This window comes from Triturus cristatus, chromosome 4_1, assembly GCF_964204655.1.
Source record: "Triturus cristatus chromosome 4_1, aTriCri1.1, whole genome shotgun sequence".
NCBI classification, from domain to species: domain Eukaryota; kingdom Metazoa; phylum Chordata; class Amphibia; order Caudata; family Salamandridae; genus Triturus; species Triturus cristatus.
In genome coordinates this window covers 1,286,689,179-1,286,708,963 of record NC_140585.1, presented here as the reverse complement: position 1 = coordinate 1,286,708,963, position 19,785 = coordinate 1,286,689,179, and the positions used below count along the sequence as shown (strand labels likewise).

The 19,785-nt window shown below is 42.7% G+C and overlaps 1 protein-coding gene and 1 long non-coding RNA gene across 3 annotated transcripts in view; one reads left to right on the top strand and one right to left on the bottom strand.

Moving 5' to 3' along the window:
- The window catches only part of UAP1 (UDP-N-acetylglucosamine pyrophosphorylase 1), a 101,172-nt gene that overhangs the window by 59,583 nt on the left and 21,804 nt on the right, over positions 1-19,785 (top strand). For both annotated transcript variants that reach the window (XM_085654797.1, XM_085654796.1), the window contains exons 6-8: positions 3,782-3,975; positions 7,588-7,728; positions 12,165-12,353. In XM_085654797.1, coding sequence (XP_085510923.1) covers positions 3,782-3,975; positions 7,588-7,728; positions 12,165-12,353 — 524 coding nt within the window. The remainder of the gene's footprint in view (positions 1-3,781; positions 3,976-7,587; positions 7,729-12,164; positions 12,354-19,785) is intronic.
- The window catches only part of LOC146856596 (uncharacterized), a 189,696-nt gene continuing 180,504 nt past the window's right edge, over positions 10,594-19,785 (bottom strand). The window contains exon 3 of the long non-coding RNA XR_014981538.1: positions 10,594-10,730. This is a non-coding gene — a long non-coding RNA (uncharacterized LOC146856596). The remainder of the gene's footprint in view (positions 10,731-19,785) is intronic.

The following is a 19,785-nucleotide window of genomic DNA, read 5'->3' as shown; positions in this document are numbered from 1 at the left end:
AAAAAGGCAAGTTTAAAGTGTCTGCAGCTCTATGGAAGCACAGCTCCACTACTAACCTCGTAGGAGGTAGCTGTATTTCTAAATGTAATTTTTTAAGTAGACCTCTCTGAGTGGAGTCTAATTTCCATGAGTTCATCCAAAGCAGTCTAGTACCAGCTATTGAAGCCCCAACCGATGCTGTGGCTGCCCATAAACTATCAAATGTGACATTCGAGATAAATTTGAATACCAGTTTCATGTTTGCTAGAATATTAGTGGGGGGGTCTTATTTTTTTCATATACAGTCATATAGGTATTGAAAGTGTTTAAGTAACACTTGGCTGTGGAATATGAATCACTGAAAAATTGGAAGCGACATCAGACCTATTAAGCGAAGCCTCCATGACATCTAGCAGGCTGAAATTCTCTGATAAAAGCTTAGATGTTGATGCCAATGAAGCCAAAACAGTGTTAACTGTAGGAGTTTGAGGCTTCTGTTTCGTAAATAGGCTTTTTAGTCCCTCCTTAGTTCCGCCTTGTCTTCATTTGTAACCTCCCATGGCGACTGGCCCTTATACTTCAATTGTTACAGATTTTGAGGGAGGGGGAGATACAGAGCAGGAATGGTTACGTTCGCAGGCTGAGACTGGAATTTCTAAAATGGAGGGACGCTCCAGCCTCACCCCCCTCCCACAAACAGGCTTGTAGCCTTAGGATGGAATCATCCCCGCAACGCTGGCAGCCTTGCACCATGGTGCAAGGGTGCCTGCTCTGGCAGCAAATTGTGCGCCAATGCAGGGGAAAGCACAGGGTTGTGTCAAATAGTTGCAAATATGACTCCTCCCAGTGCTTTTAAAATCACGCAGCTCGGCGCAGCAAAATGGTTTCCAGCGCCGCGCTGCGTCATTTTGTTGTAAATGAGGCCCTAGATTTTAATTTATCAAAGGACAGAAGTGTGAGTGGATTATGGTTTGTGTCTGAAGTGTTTTGTGGGGTGTGCATGTTACTGAAAACTGCTCAATATGTGTTGTAAACAAGTGTGTAGCTGCTCCTGCCAGGACATTACCTAATTTATTTGAAGTGGTCTTTAAATACAGTTCACATTACGTAGAATGTGGGCCAGGAACGTGTCCAGAGATGATTGGTGCTACCCTTGGCAGATGCAAAGCCAGGTTCACATTTTTGCATACCTGGACTAATTTTTAGACCCAATCCAACCCTAGAAATCTGTAGGCAGTGTCAAGGTCAAAGATTCAAATCTCATTGAGGATAACCCAGAATTTCATCCTTCACGTGTTTTCAAGATGAGTGCCGTTTACGCGGGCAATAACACCTTACAGCGAGATTGCATTGTTAATGGCTCATGATACGGGTACTATATAAACTGCTAATACCTTTGTGCTTACTGATTTCAGGTATTATACTTATAAATGAAGGCCCAGGCTATTATCTAATAATGTCTCCATAGCTCAGTCTATTTAATATGCATTCGCTGCCATGCATTTTTAAAACGTGACTCCTTTGCTCGTGTAGCCCTGGTTTCATTTGAAATTCCATAGCTGTAAATGGTATTTCAAACCTGGTTGACAGACTCGAGTACCTCTTAGAATGATCTGCAGCGTAATCCTTTAAATAACCACTTGATGGCGATATACTACTGTGTAATGCATTTTCGCTTGTTCGAGGGCTCGGTGGAAAAAAGATTGGCCTCATTTAACATTGGCTGCATAGCAGATTGATAACTATGCAAATGTATTTATAACAACGAAAATTAGCACATTTCACCCCAATTAAACTTTGAATCGATTTTTACTAAGGAAACAGTATCTGTTATGGAAAGAAGACCTACAGATTACCATCGAATTATTTTCCCACATTTAAAACATCTGTGCCGTCAAGATCAGTTACGCAGAAATAAATCCAACTCTAATGACATCAGCATTGCTGTGGTCAAGGCGGCTGATTATGAGGGCTTGGGTGACTGTCTTTCTGGTGTTTACTAGGATCCATCTGAAGATGCACTGCACCCTGCCCATGGGCTGTCCAGGGCATACTTTAGTGGTGACTTTTATGTAAAAGGTAGGTTTGGGCCTGGCAAGTAAGGTTAACTTGCTAGGTTGACATGGCAGTTTAAAACTGCACACACAGGCACAGCAGTGGCAGGCCTGAGACATGTTTTAAGGACTAGTTAAGTGGGTGGCATAATCAGTGCTGCAAGTCCACCAGAAGCATTTGATTTACAGGTCCTGGGCACATGCAATTCAAATATGCCTAGTGTGGATAAACCAATGTTTTAAGTGAAGAGCACATGCGCTGTGGCACTGGTTAGCAGTGGTAATGTGGCCATATTCCTAAAGCCAGCAAAATCTTAAGTGCGCAGCAATCATCAAAAACAGGAGATCAGATGGAAACCATGCCAAGGATGCCAGGTCTAACAAGTGCCATATACTGCCTCTCCGTGGTTTGGGCTTTTGGCAGATAATTGAGAAGCCATAGAAGCTGCTGCAAAATAATCCATCAAAGAGCCTTGTGAGATCAGATGTCACTAAGCATTGAATGTAGTCTATTGATCCTATAGCCTCACTTCTCAAGTTGTTTAGCTCACTCCTTGTTTAGCAAGGTGAGGATTTCAGTTCACTCAAGTCCTACGTTTTGGAAATTACTGCCTACAGAAATACCCCATCATAGTAGCGTGTTCAAGGAGTGGGCAGTTTGGAGACACTTTGACATTTTTTGTGTTTTTTAGCATTTCAGAAAGCCTCATGTGAACAAGTTACATGATTGACTCACAAGCATTATGAATCAATCAGGGTTCCCATGACTTTAAAGTGGGGACACTGTGGTAGCCATTGCGTTGTTTCACAGGATAGCAAGCTGCAGCTCCAGTTGGATAACACTCTAACAATCTTATTTACTTTAAAAAAAAAGTTTAATGCATTGCAACCTAAACCACAATACTTGTCATCCTTTTCCACTATATTTCGAGTGGTAAAGGAGTCCTCCACAAGTAGGGTAATACATCTACCTCACACTAACCTTACACATTGCTCCAAGTGAATGTCTCTCTCATCCATGATTGCCCTAAACAGGACAAGGAGGCATCTGAAATGTCTACTAATTGTTTGATAGGATTTATCCTCTTGGAATGTTGTTCCTTTAGATACATTCTCTGGCCCTCAGGAACCCATGCTCTTGTACCTCCCCTTGATATCTGCAAAATAGGTATCTAGTCTAGGTTCTGAGCAGTTTGTAAGCACTGTGCTGTATGCGCCTGTTCAGTAAGATGCTCTGTCCAGTCAAGGCAAGGGAAAGAAGACATTTGTTTTTGCGAATTCTCGATATCTGAGCTAAACTGCCTTCTCCCTCATCTAAGCCTCCTCCAAGTCCCGTAACGAGCCAAGAATCAGTTTTGTGTGCAGAAATGACCCCAGAGCAGGCAGGGATTTTAGAGTGATAGCAAGATGCCCGCAATATTTCCTCCAATATTCTTCCTAGAGATGCACTTTCTCCATGTGATTCCAAAGCCTTTTCAATTCCTCTGCATCTTTCATTTTGTGTCATCCTTGTAGAGTGTGGGAAAAGAAATGTGGAGCATAGTTTAAACGGGTCTTCTAAACTACGCGTCGTTTTTTGTGTGTTTTTTTTTTGGGACAAACACAAAAGTACTATAGTTAGTCAGGTAACTAACATCCTTTTATTTTAGTACTACATTTTTCTCTGAAGTGTTCTTGTTCAAATATGTGACTTTTTTTAGAAATTAACTTTCATATAAATAAAAGTCTGTCTCATTTTCACTGTGTAGGTGGTGGAGAAGACCAACCCCACAGAGCCCGTGGGTGTGGTGTGCAAAGTGGACGGAGTCTATCAGGTGGTGGAATACAGTGAGATCACATTGTCAACAGCACAGAGACGGAGTGCAGATGGGAGACTGATGTTTAATGCAGGCAACATCGCCAATCATTTCTTCTCTCTGTCTTTCCTCAGGGACATTGTCCAGTAAGTTAGACTTTGCTGACTTGCGTTTGATCCACAAAAAGAACAGCAGTCGATTATTATTTTTTGTTTCTCTAAGCCCTTCTGAATGGTGAAAAGTCATGTCTATCATTCGTCTACATCTCTGCTTATTCTACAATTCTGTTTCAATTGTTGTAAACCTAATGTCTTGATCTTTGTTTCAAAGCTCCTATCTTGCATGTGCACAACACCTCAGTTCTGAAATACAATAATTGAGCAATCACTTTGAGGTGAGTTCTTGGTGACTGAATATGCACTTGAAGGATCAAACACGATGGTAGGAGATGTGCAGAATATTGCGTTTGGGGCAGGAATCTACATGTGGTTCTTAGTTAGTATTGTGAAAGGTAATTAGAGGGTGTGCAATCTGTGTGCCGCAGTTGGAGTCCAACCGAGATATGTTTTAGACATCAACTTCAATTTTAATGCCCGTCTGCAGTCCAGTGGTTGGAACAGACATCCCATTTTTCAAAAGATTATGGAAAGTATGTAGGTAGTGTATGCATTCAAGGCAGGGTTGAAGGTGCTCAAGAGCCTAGCATGCTGTACTTTAGGGTTTGCAGCAACATCCAAGTGTTTATTTTCTCTATTTTGTTGTTTTTTCTTGATTTTTCTGAATTGCAGGATCCTGGAAGGTGCTTGGTTGGTTTTCAGCTTCTGCGGGCTCGCATGTGCTCTTTATGACTTTGTTTCATGTCTGGGCTTCATATGCCTGACACTTTATACTTGTTGCAATCTTTTGTTTTGTTTTGTGATTTAAGCATGTGGTTGACATCCATCCTGATCTATCAGACGGCTAGGTGAGTGCCACTCATGATCAATTGGTAGAAATGGCAAGCTCTTGCACTGTGATGGATAGGTTAAATTGTCAACCTTAAGTTGGTTGTTCAGACATAAATAACATCGAGTCACAAAAGATGGCGAGTTTCATAATTTGTACATTAGTCTCAGTTTACCTTCCAGCAACATACATGTTCCAGACAACTTGTGGTGATCTCATTTTTTCAGATTGGGAAGGCCCCCAGGCCTCATCGGTGTTCATCCTGAATTTCTGTGATTCTGGGCGCAGCGTTGCCGGTGTTTGACCTTGTTTGCAAGATGCACACCTTGTTCGTCACCCCTTCATTTGAAGGCAAATGCAGTTTTATTTTCCTTTTTAATTTTATTATAAATTTCCCCATCAGGACATTGAGTAAAACCATTGGGGAAAAAAAAGACTTTTCCATTGCAATGATTAAAGGCAAATACTCTTCCGAGTATGTTGAGGGGTGGAATCGAAGAATTCAGGGATGGTTCAGGGTTGCCTTCAAGGGTTTAGTAAATTTTAATTTTAGAGTTGAAGTAAGTTATTGGAGTCTACACAAGAAAGTTGAGTCATAAACGGAAGGCTTCTAAACCCCACTTACCAGATTCCAGGAATCAATTTTGTTATTAACGAAAACACCAAGAGTGTTTCAGGTGTCCTGGCATAGAGAATGCAAGGATGAATGGCTCCCGCTCAGTTTTTATTTCTGTCCAGTAATCATTTTGTTTGCATTGGGGCAGAGCTGATATGCCCCCTCAACTCCAGCGATAACTTTTTAAGTGGAAAAAAAATAAACAGATTTGGGAGAAGGGCCTCCTGGCACACAGTTTTGATCCCAGACGTTTTGGGGGTATGTTTTCATTGAAAATTGCAATATGTCTGTATTTCGTTTCCTTACTGTCGTACACCTGTCTACACATAAGGGGTATCATTTTGTGGGCTTGAGTTGGGGACATTTGACATTGGTAACATATGGAGTTTTACTCCACATAAGTGTGAGGAAATGTCAATAATGTTCCTGTTTTTTATGGATAAGTAGAGCTGGTGTGATCCACACAAGTTATGCCTCCCTGGTTTTGTCTGTATCTGGGTATCCGGGATTATTGGTGCCAGACTCCTGCATGCCAAATTTTCATGGAAAAGATACTGCTGAAATCTACTTGAAATGAGTAGTTTTACCTTTTGCCCTCCCTTACAAAGTACCTAACATGGAGGAATAAAGCTTTTTGGACATTAGCGTATGAGCGCACGTGTTGTTGTTCTGTGGCGCATAAATGTGCCAAAATCGCGTTTACTAGCATCAGGATGGTTCATGCAGGTCGTTTTGACACAAAAAAGGTGGTAACATCTATATATCAAATTATCCTGAGTATCTAGTTTTAAAAATATTGCTGGGATGTGTATGCTTTCTCTGGTCAGCATATTTCTGGGCCAAAATCTGTAGTCATTCAGCAGGCTAAATACCTGTGAAAAACGCACTGGTCATGGTTTTTATCCATTCTTGTCTGTATGATCCGCCCATTCATATGGATGTGGCAGCTTTTTCTTTGGGAGAAGTGTGTGATGGGGACAGTATCTTCACTTTGTTTTGAAAAAGTGTTGACTGTCAGAAAGCGTTGTTTGATAACACTCCTGTGAATTACATGTCATGAGAGATTTCTTGGAGGTGTGAATGTCACCTGTCACAGACAACTGATGTTTCTTCACAAAAAACGCATAGTTTCCATTGCCACCCATTTTCTATCAATTGTATTTTTCAATGTGAAGTAGGATAAATGCATGGTTGTAGCATGATTAAATGCATTTGGTGATAGATGATAGGAGCCTTCATTTTCGAATGCTTTCAGCTCAAAGCTTAGAGCTGCTTTGTAAGGGTCAAAAAGTGCTGCAGATTTCCAAGATGGAGCCTTTGTTGCATTGGAAATATGAGCTTCGTTGGTAGGACCCTGGCACTCCTAATCCAGGCTAGGATGTGTTCCAGTATGTTTACACCTACATCCTCCTACTCTGCCATGGTGGTGATACTGCATCCGGTAAGCTAGCAAAACGGGAAAGTAGAAGGGCATATATTGAGCGGGTGTGGTTGTACTGTGATGTGCATGCTGCCCTCACATATTTTAATCAATCAGGAAGCACTTTCCTTGCCTACACAAGCTGCTCATGGGTTTTCATAAGGGTTGGTTAGAGCAACTTGTCTAACCCTTTCTGCACCCTTTGGATGTACCGGTTCACCCACCTTGTAGTGGCGTCCCAAAGCATCAGTCGGCAGGGAAGCCTAATGAGTTCAAGACCTGCTACCAAAAAGAGTTTCATGCAGTGGCAGGACTTTGAAAATATATGGAACACGTTTTATGAATCCGTTCATCCATCCATTTGTGTACTTTAGTTTGTGGTCCTTTACTCCACTTTTTCTTTATCCAGTTCATAGCATTCTTGGGAAGGAGGAGTTTGCGCCATTTTGTTTAGCTGCACTATGGTATGGTTTGCGGTGTATTTATGTTTGGCTATTGTTCCAGAGTTATGTTGGATGTACTGCTGCTTCTACAGAAGTATGGAGCACAGCACGCTTGTCAAGCATTCACGAATGGCGGAAATGAGACTCAAGTGAACTCTACTACCATCTCATAGTCACCCTTAAGATCAATTTAGATGTACACAACTCGATTTATGCTGGAGAAGATGCCCATGAGGCATTGTTTTTGTTTTGCTTTGGACAACACAGTTGCTGCCATTGTATGTTGTATATTTAGGATTGGTCTATTACTCACTGTCTTTGCTTTCCCCTCTAGCATCCATGAACCCCAGCTGCAGCACCACGTGGCACAGAAGAAAATTCCATATGTGGATACTCGAGGGCAGCTCATCACGCCAGACAAGCCAAACGGGATCAAGATGGAAAAGTTTGTCTTTGACATCTTTCAGTTTGCGAAGTACGTGCAAACCTTGTGTGGGCCTTTGTAGGGTCGCTGTTTATGTATCTGACATGTTTGCTGTGTGCCATTGATTATTTACTTCTAAACTGAGCAGGAGATGGAAGCACGCCAGTTGTGTTCTGTGCATGTGCCAGCAGCAGTGTTGGTGCCCAGGTTCTCGCCAGCTGGATCAGGTTGGAGACCCAAGGAATAGCTGACGCCAGACCTATTTCTTTTCATATTTCCTCTCAGAGCTGAGACTCAACAAGTCAGGAGCAGTTTTATTAGGCAGGAGGTGAGGTCCCCTCCACTGCAAACTTTCATTATTGTAATGAATCTTCCAGTGAGGTCATTACCACCAGCTCTTTGATTTTCAGGGGATAGCCTTTGAACTGAAGCATGCGTTTTTATAACGAAATCATTATGCATAAAATATTGTGCACAATATTTTACATCCTGGCATCAGAAGCAAAGATTGAACTGCTTGGCTGATTTGTTATCTCATCCCATATCTCTGTTTATTCTCTTGAGTTTAAGCATCTGTTATTTCAAACTACTGATAGTAAACAAAATATAGTGTATACATTATTTTCTAGAGGGACAGCTTGTATCCGCTATTGTCCTGGAAACTATTGTTTCTCGAAGTGAAGTTTGCATTTTTGATTTACATTGGAAGCCAAACAAAATTGTAAATCTGTGAAAAAAATGCATAATTACAATCACAAGACTGCCTTTTTGATCAACAGTATTTTTTTTGGCAATTTTTTAAAAATTGTTTTTATTTGCAAAGAGGTAGAAGTGTTGTGCCTTTATTTAGTAATGCACTTAAATATGGTGATCTAAGATCGTGACAGTGGCCGTGAATTTACTGAAGTGTCCCTTCACGAGGGAGCATTTGAAAGTAAGTCATCTTTTCTTGTGAGCTTTCGACCTGAGGCTTAGTTGGTAAAAAGAAGTGATTTGAGTTAGGTTAATGTGTGTGTTATAGATTTATCCTGTAAGGCAGCTCATAGTGTAAGCAGTGAATTTGAATGCTTCTGAAGGAGGCTAGTGAAGAAATGTTTGCATAGGCAATCGTCCTAAAAAAAAAAAAGTACTGCCTTTTACTCTATCCTTTCTGCTTTTTTATTATTGAAAGTCTACATCCCCTTTCAGAAGTTTGTTTTTGTTGCCTTGTAGCCTGGAATTAAACTGCATTAAAATATTGTTTGTTTTTGCATTTACCTACACACTGTAAAACACAACACTGAAAGTGTTCTAGAAACATGTGGAAAATCAATCCAAATGACCAAAATAACTGGCTCAGTAAGTGTCCACTTGCTTTGTAATGGCAATTGTAAATTTGCTTAGGCATAACCAACCACCTACAAAACTACACAACATGGTCACCACCTGTATTAAACTGTAGTGATTTATTTTGATTTCAAGATAGTTTCAGCTTTTCCAGTAGGTTCTCTCTGCTTGCTAGTGCATTTTACAGCAAAGGTGCAACCATGAGCACCAAGAAGCTTTCAAATGAACTGCAGGAAACAGTGGTGGAAACACACAGCTCAGGAGATGGGTAAAAAACTATTCAAAGGCCTCGAATACGCCTTGTAGCACAGTCAATATAATTAAAAAGGGTAAACTGTATGCCACTAGCAAGACCCTGCCTAGATTATGCTATCCTTCCAAACTGGGTGACTGTACAAAAACCTTACTGATCAGAGGAACTAGTCGTCAGTAGGCCGATGGACACTTTAGGTGAAGTCTGCACTTTTAAAGCTAATACAGGTCAAATTGTGCAGTCAGCAAAAATATCACAAGCACCCCACAATTGTGAACTTCATTGTTAAGTGCCAATAAGGAAAGTTAATGAAGAAAACTGTTCTTGAATCCCATTTGAAGAGTGCAAGAAAACTCCGGGGGTTCTCTTATAATGCCGCAACAGGTTTTGCGAATTGACAAAACCAAAGTGCAGCAAAATACTACCCCTAATTTGAAGAACACTGGTGTCTTGTGTCTGGATTGATAGGGCAAAGTTCAGGAAAGCCCTTTAGAAAACTTTACGCCCTCTGTAAGATAACTGAAACTAAGATGGAGGTTCCCCTCTCAGCAAAAAGTGACCCGAAGCACACTGATTGACAAAGGAGCTCAATGGTAAATGTCTTTGCATGAAGTCAGAACCCCGACCTCTATCCATTAGATAATGTGTAACATAACCTTGAGTCTTGTCCATAAAGGCTACTCAGTGAACTTGACAGAGTATCACCAGTTCTGTTTGGAATAGACAAAGCGTACCAAATCCACGTGTACAAAGTTGTTGGAGACCTATCTCAACAGGCCCGCAGCTGTAATTGCTGCCAAAATTGCTTTCACCAAGAAATAAGCCAGGAGAGTAGAGATTTATACAGCTATGATAGTTGAGATTTTTGCTTTTCACACAAAAAACATTTTTCCCTTGGAAGTGTGTAGTGTGGATCAGTAGATAAAAATCTTAAATGAAATGCAAGAAGCTCTGAGGCACTGACTCAACAAAATGTAGAAAACGTTCTACTGAGTGTAGACTTCCTTTATGCACGAGATACTTTATAACTGTTGCTACTAAGTTTATATGTAATAATTCAAGTTGAAATTTATTTGATTGATCGAAATGATAATTTCATCATCAAAGAGACATAAAATGCAGTGTAAAATAAAAACAGTTCCAGTTGTAAATAATTAAAACTCCAATCACAATCAATCAGGATTCATAAAGCACGGCAAATCACCTGTGAGGGCCTCAATGTGCTGGAGTTACTAGCTGCTTTGTAGTGCTCGGATCATTCGAACATCCAGGTCTTGAGTCCTTTCCTGAATTCCCGCAGTGATGAGGCAGTCCTGAGATGCAGGGGAAAGTTGTTCCAAGCTTTGGCCGCCAGGTGTGAGAAGGAGTATCCTTCGCTGTTGCCTCAGTTGATCCGAGAGATGTGTGTGAGGAAGTGGGAGTTGGATCGTAGGTGTCTGGTCAGTTGGTGGAAGGTCTAGTGCTAGCAGATTTACTACAATGCAATATAAAAAAGTTAAAATCACCTAAAATATAAAGTGCAATAAGCTGGACCCATTATACAATATTTAATCGGTATTAAAGTAGTGACTTTTGCCATATGTACCAGACTGTGTACAACATCTTAGATAAAGCAACTATGACTATCGTTGAAGAGTTGATTTTACAAATCCTGAGCACTTGCCTTCTTTCCATTAAACTCCGGCACTACACTAACAGATGGAAACAATCAACTTCTAGCTTTGGCATACAAAGGGCAGACAAACAAGTGTTCTCTGTTTCATCAACAGAAAGACTAAAGAGGCCGGGTTTAGCAGCATTCCATGATGAGATATAAACTGCAATTGGGAGGGTCCAGTGTCTAAACTGTTAAAACAATGGACGAATATAATTTAAAAATTCCTCATGTTTAGTTATGCATTTGTGCAAGACAGTGCATCTAGTAAGGCTGCCTCTGGGATTTTGCAGCTCATTACGGGCAGCAGCTTTCTCTTGGAAACGCAGATTCATCTTTGAAGCAGCATTAGCATGGATAGAAGAGGTAGCCTCCCAAAAACTAGCCAAGCCAAGCTCGAACAAAGCTTTTTGTTTGACAAAGGCCAACCATTTTATTTTTGTGGACGATTGCAATTTTAGGATCTCTGCAAGCCCCTCTCTATATTGGTGTAATTTGCTGGTACCCAAATACGAACCCAATATAACAGTGGTCTCAAGGCTGCCAAGACTGCAATTGGAATATACCTAGATCCAGTCACAATGGTACTAGTGGTGTACCCCTCCCTAGGCCAGTAAGTGCTCTAGTGAAACTGTTTTTAACAATGATCAACATGCCCATGTTGCAGTAGCCCCATGGCTCAGGAACATACAGTGCCGCACTACTGACTTGCTTCTTGTAAATTTCCATCACAGGGAGTATTTGAAACCAAGAAGCTCGTTTAGCAAACCTACATATGGCACCGGCTCTGTTTAATCGTGAGAGAACTTTTGAGAATCTGTGGGCCCCAAGATCCAGAATCTGTCAACCGGATTCCTAAAAAATCAAACTCCTCAACATTTTTGTTTTTTATGGTCTGAGCATGGCCTCGAAATCAACACTTCTAAAACCAAGCTGATGGTTTATTCTAAGACAAAAAGAGTGGAGGGCGTCGCTAGCATAGGAAGATGCTATGCCTGCGACAGCCTTCACTCATTATTTCTTGTAATAAACTATCAGCTTGGTTTTGATTTCGAGGCCTTGCTCAGTGCAGAATAAACAAAAGCTGTCAATCCAGTTTTGGAGGCTTCTTTTAGTTTCAGCTATTAGAAGAGTGTCCTCCGCATTTATGTAGTTCGAAGTGTGTTATACAGAAGTTGGGATAATTTTATGTCCATTGAATGCTCTTTCTTACTCTTTGTAACTTTTGTGTATTTTTCATTTTTCCAACTGTAGGAAGTTTGTAGTTTATGAAGTGCTGCGCGAAGAGGAGTTTTCCCCCCTTAAGAATGCGGACAGTCAGAATGGGAAGGACAACCCCACCACTGCAAGGCATGCCCTTATGTCGCTGCATCACTGTTGGGTCCTTAATGCTGGTGGGCACTTCGTAGACGAGAATGGCACCAGGATTCCAGCTATTCCTCTGTAAGTGACTGTGCTTTGGCTGCTGATTTAGGTCATGATCAGGGCTGTCTTTCCTTTATAATGAGTAGATTAACAAAAAATAAAGGTTTAGGTGAGTCAGAGCACACAACAGTAATATTTGCCTTTTGTCCCCTTGTGTGCCCATTGAGTTAAATGCCGTATGTATACCCTCTGCAGAGGACGGTTAAGTTACATTTTCAAACTAATTTTTTAGGTCGAAGCCTACCACACAGCTCAGCTGTCTGGTTTGCTAATATCATCTTGGGGCCATTCGGAGAGCTTCCCCGGGAATGCATTCTGCCCATTGCATACCATTGTCTTTGTGGTTTGGAACTCACATTCCTTTGCTTTCTTTTTGATACCTTGTTTTGTTTTAGGCTGTCCAGCTTGAGTCCGTCCCTTTCCGCGTTAACAGGCCTTTAAATGTGTTCTTATCTTATCACATTTGCTGTGCAAAGACCGAGGTCAAATGTCATGCTCTGTCTTTTTGGGAGCTTGGCATTTACTTTTCTTTCTTTGACTTCAAAGTAAGAGGATTTATGTGAGAAGCATGCTGGCTACTGAGAGGTGCTGGATGGAAGGCTGTACAACCTCCTGTTTACCAAAGCACTCTACTCTGCGCCTCTCTACTCTACACCACTGCGCTCTACTCTAAGTACTGCACTCCATGCCAGTGCACTCTACACCTCTTTTTATTCAAAACCAGTGCACGCTACGCCACTGCACTTTATGCCACTCTACTCTGTAGCAATGAACTCTATGCCATTGTACTATGCACCACTCTACTCTATGCCAGTGCACTCTACTATGCACCACTGCTCTCTTTGCCACTGCACTCTACACCACTCCAGTCTAGGACACTCCACTTTACACCACTCCACTCTGTGGCATTGAGGGTAGTGGTGTGCAGTGTTGCAGAGTAGAATGGCAGTGCTCTCTTTGCCACTACTCTATGCCACTTCACTCTACTCTGCAGCACTCCACTCTACACCACTTCACTCTACTCTGAAACTTACTCACTTTACTCTATGCTGCGCCACTCTACACCACTTACTTTACTCCAGTATTGGAGCTTTCATGCTTGAATCACTCCCCATCATCATGGTGGGAGTCCCAGGTAGTTTAAATAGTAATAGTAGACTGATAGGTATAGACTAGAAAAGGCCTAGGCCTTACAGTTTATTAACCTATCATAGTTATTATTAAAAAAGAGACCAACGTTTTGCCTTGGCCAATCAGCATTGACTACCGTCTAGAACACCTCTAAGAGAAGCTCAGAACCTCTGATTGTCTACTGCACATTGTGCTAGAGCGTCTCCTCTGAGCTCTGCTCCGCTTTTCTCATCTTCAGAAAGATTTTCTGGACTTCTTCTTTCAGGGAAGTGACTTTATTTGATATACTTTCTTACTCTGATATATATATACGCTCTTTATATCTGTTGTTTGCCACAAATCTGACTGAGTTATGTCAGAAAAGGCAAAAAAGGCTCTCTTTAGAGAGTGTGCCACTGGTCTGAAGAAGAGACTGTATGTGGAAGACCCTCACAAAGAGTGCATTTATTGTTTATATCCCTCTCATAAGGCGTCTAAAGGCAAGATATGTCGCACCTTCTCGAATAAGACTTTCCGCGACCATGAGGGAAGGCTTCTTACTTGACTCCAAAAAATGTAGACCAGGTCTGATCCTGTGTCAGACTCTGAGAGCAAGCAGTCTACCTCATCAAAGATTTCCCTAAAAAAAGAGAGGGATTCATCGCACTCTGTCAAGAAACCCCATTCAAAATGTGCCACAAAATTCCTCTCAGGATGTCTTCTTATGGCACAGCAAAGGGTCTCACAAGAAAGAACAGCTTTAGAAGTCTGTATCTGAGCCTAAAACTCCACCTTCAGGCTTAAGACTGACTTTAAAAAAACTTTCTTCAGAGCCATCTATAAGTTCTCTGCCACTCCAAGAGGGATTTTCTGTCGACAACAAGGGTATGCACTTTAGGGACATCAACGTCGTTCTCCACAGCCCTGTCACCGTCGAGGACATCTCCATCGTCGTCTATTCAGGCCCCGATTTCGTCAACATCCCTCTGTCATAGTCGACAAAGATTTCTTTTCTGTCACTGAAAGTAAAGCCGCCGACGGACAAGTTGCGGTCCACGAGGTCGTCATCTTTGACGAAGACAGCATCGTCAACACAGGCACCGCCGTTGACGAAGGCACCGCCGGCGACGAGGTAGAAGATGCAGGAGGAGGGCACACGGTCATCAAGCCCATCGCTGTCAGCTACAACTCAGCTGTTTACAGAGAATATCTCGTTGATGAAGGCTCCTAGATCATCAAGATCAAGGCCAGGGCCTAAATCACCATTGCCGAAGACTACTGTCTTACCAAGAGAGATAGATATGACCCCAGAACATACGTCACTAATTAAAATTACGCCTCCTCTACCCACTCATCTTTTGGAAGAGGAGGATACGGAAGAGAAAGGCCCTTTTGTTCCTGCGTATAGTCCATCAGATTTACATGTCTAGTATCAGCCAGATGACGAACAGGAGCAAGACTGTTCTAGTCATGTTAACTATACACAACCTGAGCCAGGCTGTCAGCACTATCAGCAGGAGACGGTGACAGTGCCTTCTGCCTTCATCTCAGATCTTCAGTTTATGCTTCAGGGCTACCGCCAGCATTTTCCACCTTCAGTACCTGTTGCTATCTCTCCATCTCCAATGGGGTCACCAGTGCAAAGATCCACTCCTACCAGACTATCACTCCCAAATACTCTGCAGTGTTCCTCTCAAGGAAACAGTTTCTTCGGATGAAGAACATGAGGAGGGAGAACTTTCCGGGACAGGCACAGAATGGGACAAATATTCATTCTCTCTGCCTGCTTCACCAACACCTCCTCCAGTAGACTCTCCACCAGAGGACTTAGGAGGCTTTCATAATCTTCTGGAACGTGCGGCAAAACGATTTGGTTTACCACTCCCTTGAAAGCAATTTGACTGTTTCCTTTACGATTTCAAGGAACAGTAATAGTAGACTGATAGGTATAGACTAGAAAAGGCCTAGGCCTTACAGTTTATTAACCTATCATAGTTATTATTAAAAAAGAGACCAACGTTTTGCCTTGGCCAATCAGCATTGACTACCGTCTAGAACACCTCTAAGAGAAGCTCAGAACCTCTGATTGTCTACTGCACATTGTGCTAGAGCGTCTCCTCTGAGCTCTGCTCCGCTTTTCTCATCTTCAGAAAGATTTTCTGGACTTCTTCTTTCAGGGAAGTGACTTTATTTGATATACTTTCTTACTCTGATATATATATATACGCTCTTTATATCTGTTGTTTGCCACAAATCTGACTGAGTTATGTCAGAAAAGGCAAAAAAGGCTCTCTTTAGAGAGTGTGCCACTGGTCTGAAGAAGAGACTGTATGTGGAAGACCCTCACAAAGAGTGCATTTATTGTTTATATCCCTCTCATAAGGCGTCTAAAGGCAAGATATGTCGCACCTTCTCGAATAAGACTTTCCGCGACCATGAGGGAAGGCTTCTTACTTGACTCCAAAAAATGTAGACCAGGTCTGATCCTGTGTCAGACTCTGAGAGCAAGCAGTCTACCTCATCAAAGATTTCCCTAAAAAAAGAGAGGGATTCTTCGCACTCTGTCAAGAAACCCCATTCAAAATGTGCCACAAAATTCCTCTCAGGATGTCTTCTTATGGCACAGCAAAGGGTCTCACAAGAAAGAACAGCTTTAGAAGTCTGTATCTGAGCCTAAAACTCCACCTTCAGGCTTAAGACTGACTTTAAAAAAACTTTCTTCAGAGCCATCTATAAGTTCTCTGCCACTCCAAGAGGGATTTTCTGTCGACAACAAGGGTATGCACTTTAGGGACATCAACGTCGTTCTCCACAGCCCTGTCACCGTCGAGGACATCTCCATCGTCGTCTATTCAGGCCCCGATTTCGTCAACATCCCTCTGTCATAGTCGACAAAGATTTCTTTTCTGTCACTGAAAGTAAAGCCGCCGACGGACAAGTTGCGGTCCACGAGGTCGTCATCTTTGACGAAGACAGCATCGTCAACACAGGCACCGCCGTTGACGAAGGCACCGCCGGCGACGAGGTAGAAGATGCAGGAGGAGGGCACACGGTCATCAAGCCCATCGCTGTCAGCTACAACTCAGCTGTTTACAGAGAATATCTCGTTGATGAAGGCTCCTAGATCATCAAGATCAAGGCCAGGGCCTAAATCACCATTGCCGAAGACTACTGTCTTACCAAGAGAGATAGATATGACCCCAGAACATACGTCACTAATTAAAATTACGCCTCCTCTACCCACTCATCTTTTGGAAGAGGAGGATACGGAAGAGAAAGGCCCTTTTGTTCCTGCGTATAGTCCATCAGATTTACATGTCTAGTATCAGCCAGATGACGAACAGGAGCAAGACTGTTCTAGTCATGTTAACTATACACAACCTGAGCCAGGCTGTCAGCACTATCAGCAGGAGACGGTGACAGTGCCTTCTGCCTTCATCTCAGATCTTCAGTTTATGCTTCAGGGCTACCGCCAGCATTTTCCACCTTCAGTACCTGTTGCTATCTCTCCATCTCCAATGGGGTCACCAGTGCAAAGATCCACTCCTACCAGACTATCACTCCCAAATACTCTGCAGTGTTCCTCTCCAGGAAACAGTTTCTTCGGATGAAGAACATGAGGAGGGAGAACTTTCCGGGACAGGCACAGAATGGGACAAATATTCATTCTCTCTGCCTGCTTCACCAACACCTCCTCCAGTAGACTCTCCACCAGAGGACTTAGGAGGCTTTCATAATCTTCTGGAACGTGCGGCAAAACGATTTGGTTTACCACTCCCTTGAAAGCAATTTGACTGTTTCCTTTACGATTTCAAGGAACAGTAATAGTAGACTGATAGGTATAGACTAGAAAAGGCCTAGGCCTTACAGTTTATTAACCTATCATAGTTATTATTAAAAAAGAGACCAACGTTTTGCCTTGGCCAATCAGCATTGACTACCGTCTAGAACACCTCTAAGAGAAGCTCAGAACCTCTGATTGTCTACTGCACATTGTGCTAGAGCGTCTCCTCTGAGCTCTGCTCCGCTTTTCTCATCTTCAGAAAGATTTTCTGGACTTCTTCTTTCAGGGAAGTGACTTTATTTGATATACTTTCTTACTCTGATATATATATACGCTCTTTATATCTGTTGTTTGCCACAAATCTGACTGAGTTATGTCAGAAAAGGCAAAAAAGACTCTCTTTAGAGAGTGTGCCACTGGTCTGAAGAAGAGACTGTATGTGGAAGACCCTCACAAAGAGTGCATTTATTGTTTATATCCCTCTCATAAGGCGTCTAAAGGCAAGATATGTCGCACCTTCTCGAATAAGACTTTCCGCGACCATGAGGGAAGGCTTCTTACTTGACTCCAAAAAATGTAGACCAGGTCTGATCCTGTGTCAGACTCTGAGAGCAAGCAGTCTACCTCATCAAAGATTTCCCTAAAAAAAGAGAGGGATTCATCGCACTCTGTCAAGAAACCCCATTCAAAATGTGCCACAAAATTCCTCTCAGGATGTCTTCTTATGGCACAGCAAAGGGTCTCACAAGAAAGAACAGCTTTAGAAGTCTGTATCTGAGCCTAAAACTCCACCTTCAGGCTTAAGACTGACTTTAAAAAAACTTTCTTCAGAGCCATCTATAAGTTCTCTGCCACTCCAAGAGGGATTTTCTGTCGACAACAAGGGTATGCACTTTAGGGACATCAACGTCGTTCTCCACAGCCCTGTCACCGTCTAGGACATCTCCATCGTCGTCTATTCAGGCCCCGATTTCGTCAACATCCCTCTGTCATAGTCGACAAAGATTTCTTTTCTGTCACTGAAAGTAAAGCCGCCGACGGACAAGTTGCGGTCCACGAGGTCGTCATCTTTGACGAAGACAGCATCGTCAACACAGGCACCGCCGTTGACGAAGGCACCGCCGGCGACGAGGTAGAAGATGCAGGAGGAGGGCACACGGTCATCAAGCCCATCGCTGTCAGCTACAACTCAGCTGTTTACAGAGAATATCTCGTTGATGAAGGCTCCTAGATCATCAAGATCAAGGCCAGGGCCTAAATCACCATTGCCGAAGACTACTGTCTTACCAAGAGAGATAGATATGACCCCAGAACATACGTCACTAATTAAAATTACGCCTCCTCTACCCACTCATCTTTTGGAAGAGGAGGATACGGAAGAGAAAGGCCCTTTTGTTCCTGCGTATAGTCCATCAGATTTACATGTCTAGTATCAGCCAGATGACGAACAGGAGCAAGACTGTTCTAGTCATGTTCACTATACACAACCTGAGCCAGGCTGTCAGCACTATCAGCAGGAGACGGTGACAGTGCCTTCTGCCTTCATCTCAGATCTTCAGTTTATGCTTCAGGGCTACCGCCAGCATTTTCCACCTTCAGTACCTGTTGCTGTCTCTCCATCTCCAATGGGGTCACCAGTGCAAAAATCCACTCCTACCAGACTATCACTCCCAAATACTCTGCAGTGTTCCTCTCCAGGAAACAGTTTCTTCGGATGAAGAACATGAGGAGGGAGAACTTTCCGGGACAGGCACAGAATGGGACAAATATTCATTCTCTCTGCCTGCTTCACCAACACCTCCTCCAGTAGACTCTCCACCAGAGGACTTAGGAGGCTTTCATAATCTTCTGGAACGTGCGGCAAAACGATTTGGTTTACCACTCCCTTGAAAGCAATTTGACTGTTTCCTTTACGATTTCAAGGAACCGTACCGTAAATCTGTTAGAGCCATACCAATTATTAATTATATCTGGGAAGAAGGCATGCGGATTATGAAGACCCCAGCTTCTATACCGGCAATGCTTCTGCGCCTTGACAAAAAATACAAAGCTACTGACAATGTACCAGCGTGCCTCACGGGGCATCCAAAGCCGGATTCAGTGGTTATGCAGGTGGCTCAACGCTGCTCAAAAAATCCAGCAGCACCCCTTTCAGCTTCTCCTGATAAAGATGGCAAGTGTCTAGATTCAATTGGAAAGCGTTTTTCATCAATGTCTGCATTGACAGTGAGAGCAGCAAATTCTCTGGTGATCTTAAGGCGCTATGATCGACAGATGTGGTCCGACATTGCTCCCTACATGGACGAACTCCCAGAGGACGCTAAAGAGGAGGCAAAAAATATCTTACATGAGGGAAAAAGAGCATCCAATGAAATATTAAATTCCGCCATGGATGTTGCCATCACAGGTTTCAGGCAGTTGGCAGGAGCGGCGGTTCTCAGAGGACAAGGTTGGCTCAAAGCCACCCTTTCCGCCCTGAGGTTCAAAATTAAATCTTGGACTTCCCATACAATGGAGAAGATCTCTTTGGGAGTCAAGTGGAAGAAGCCCTCAAAA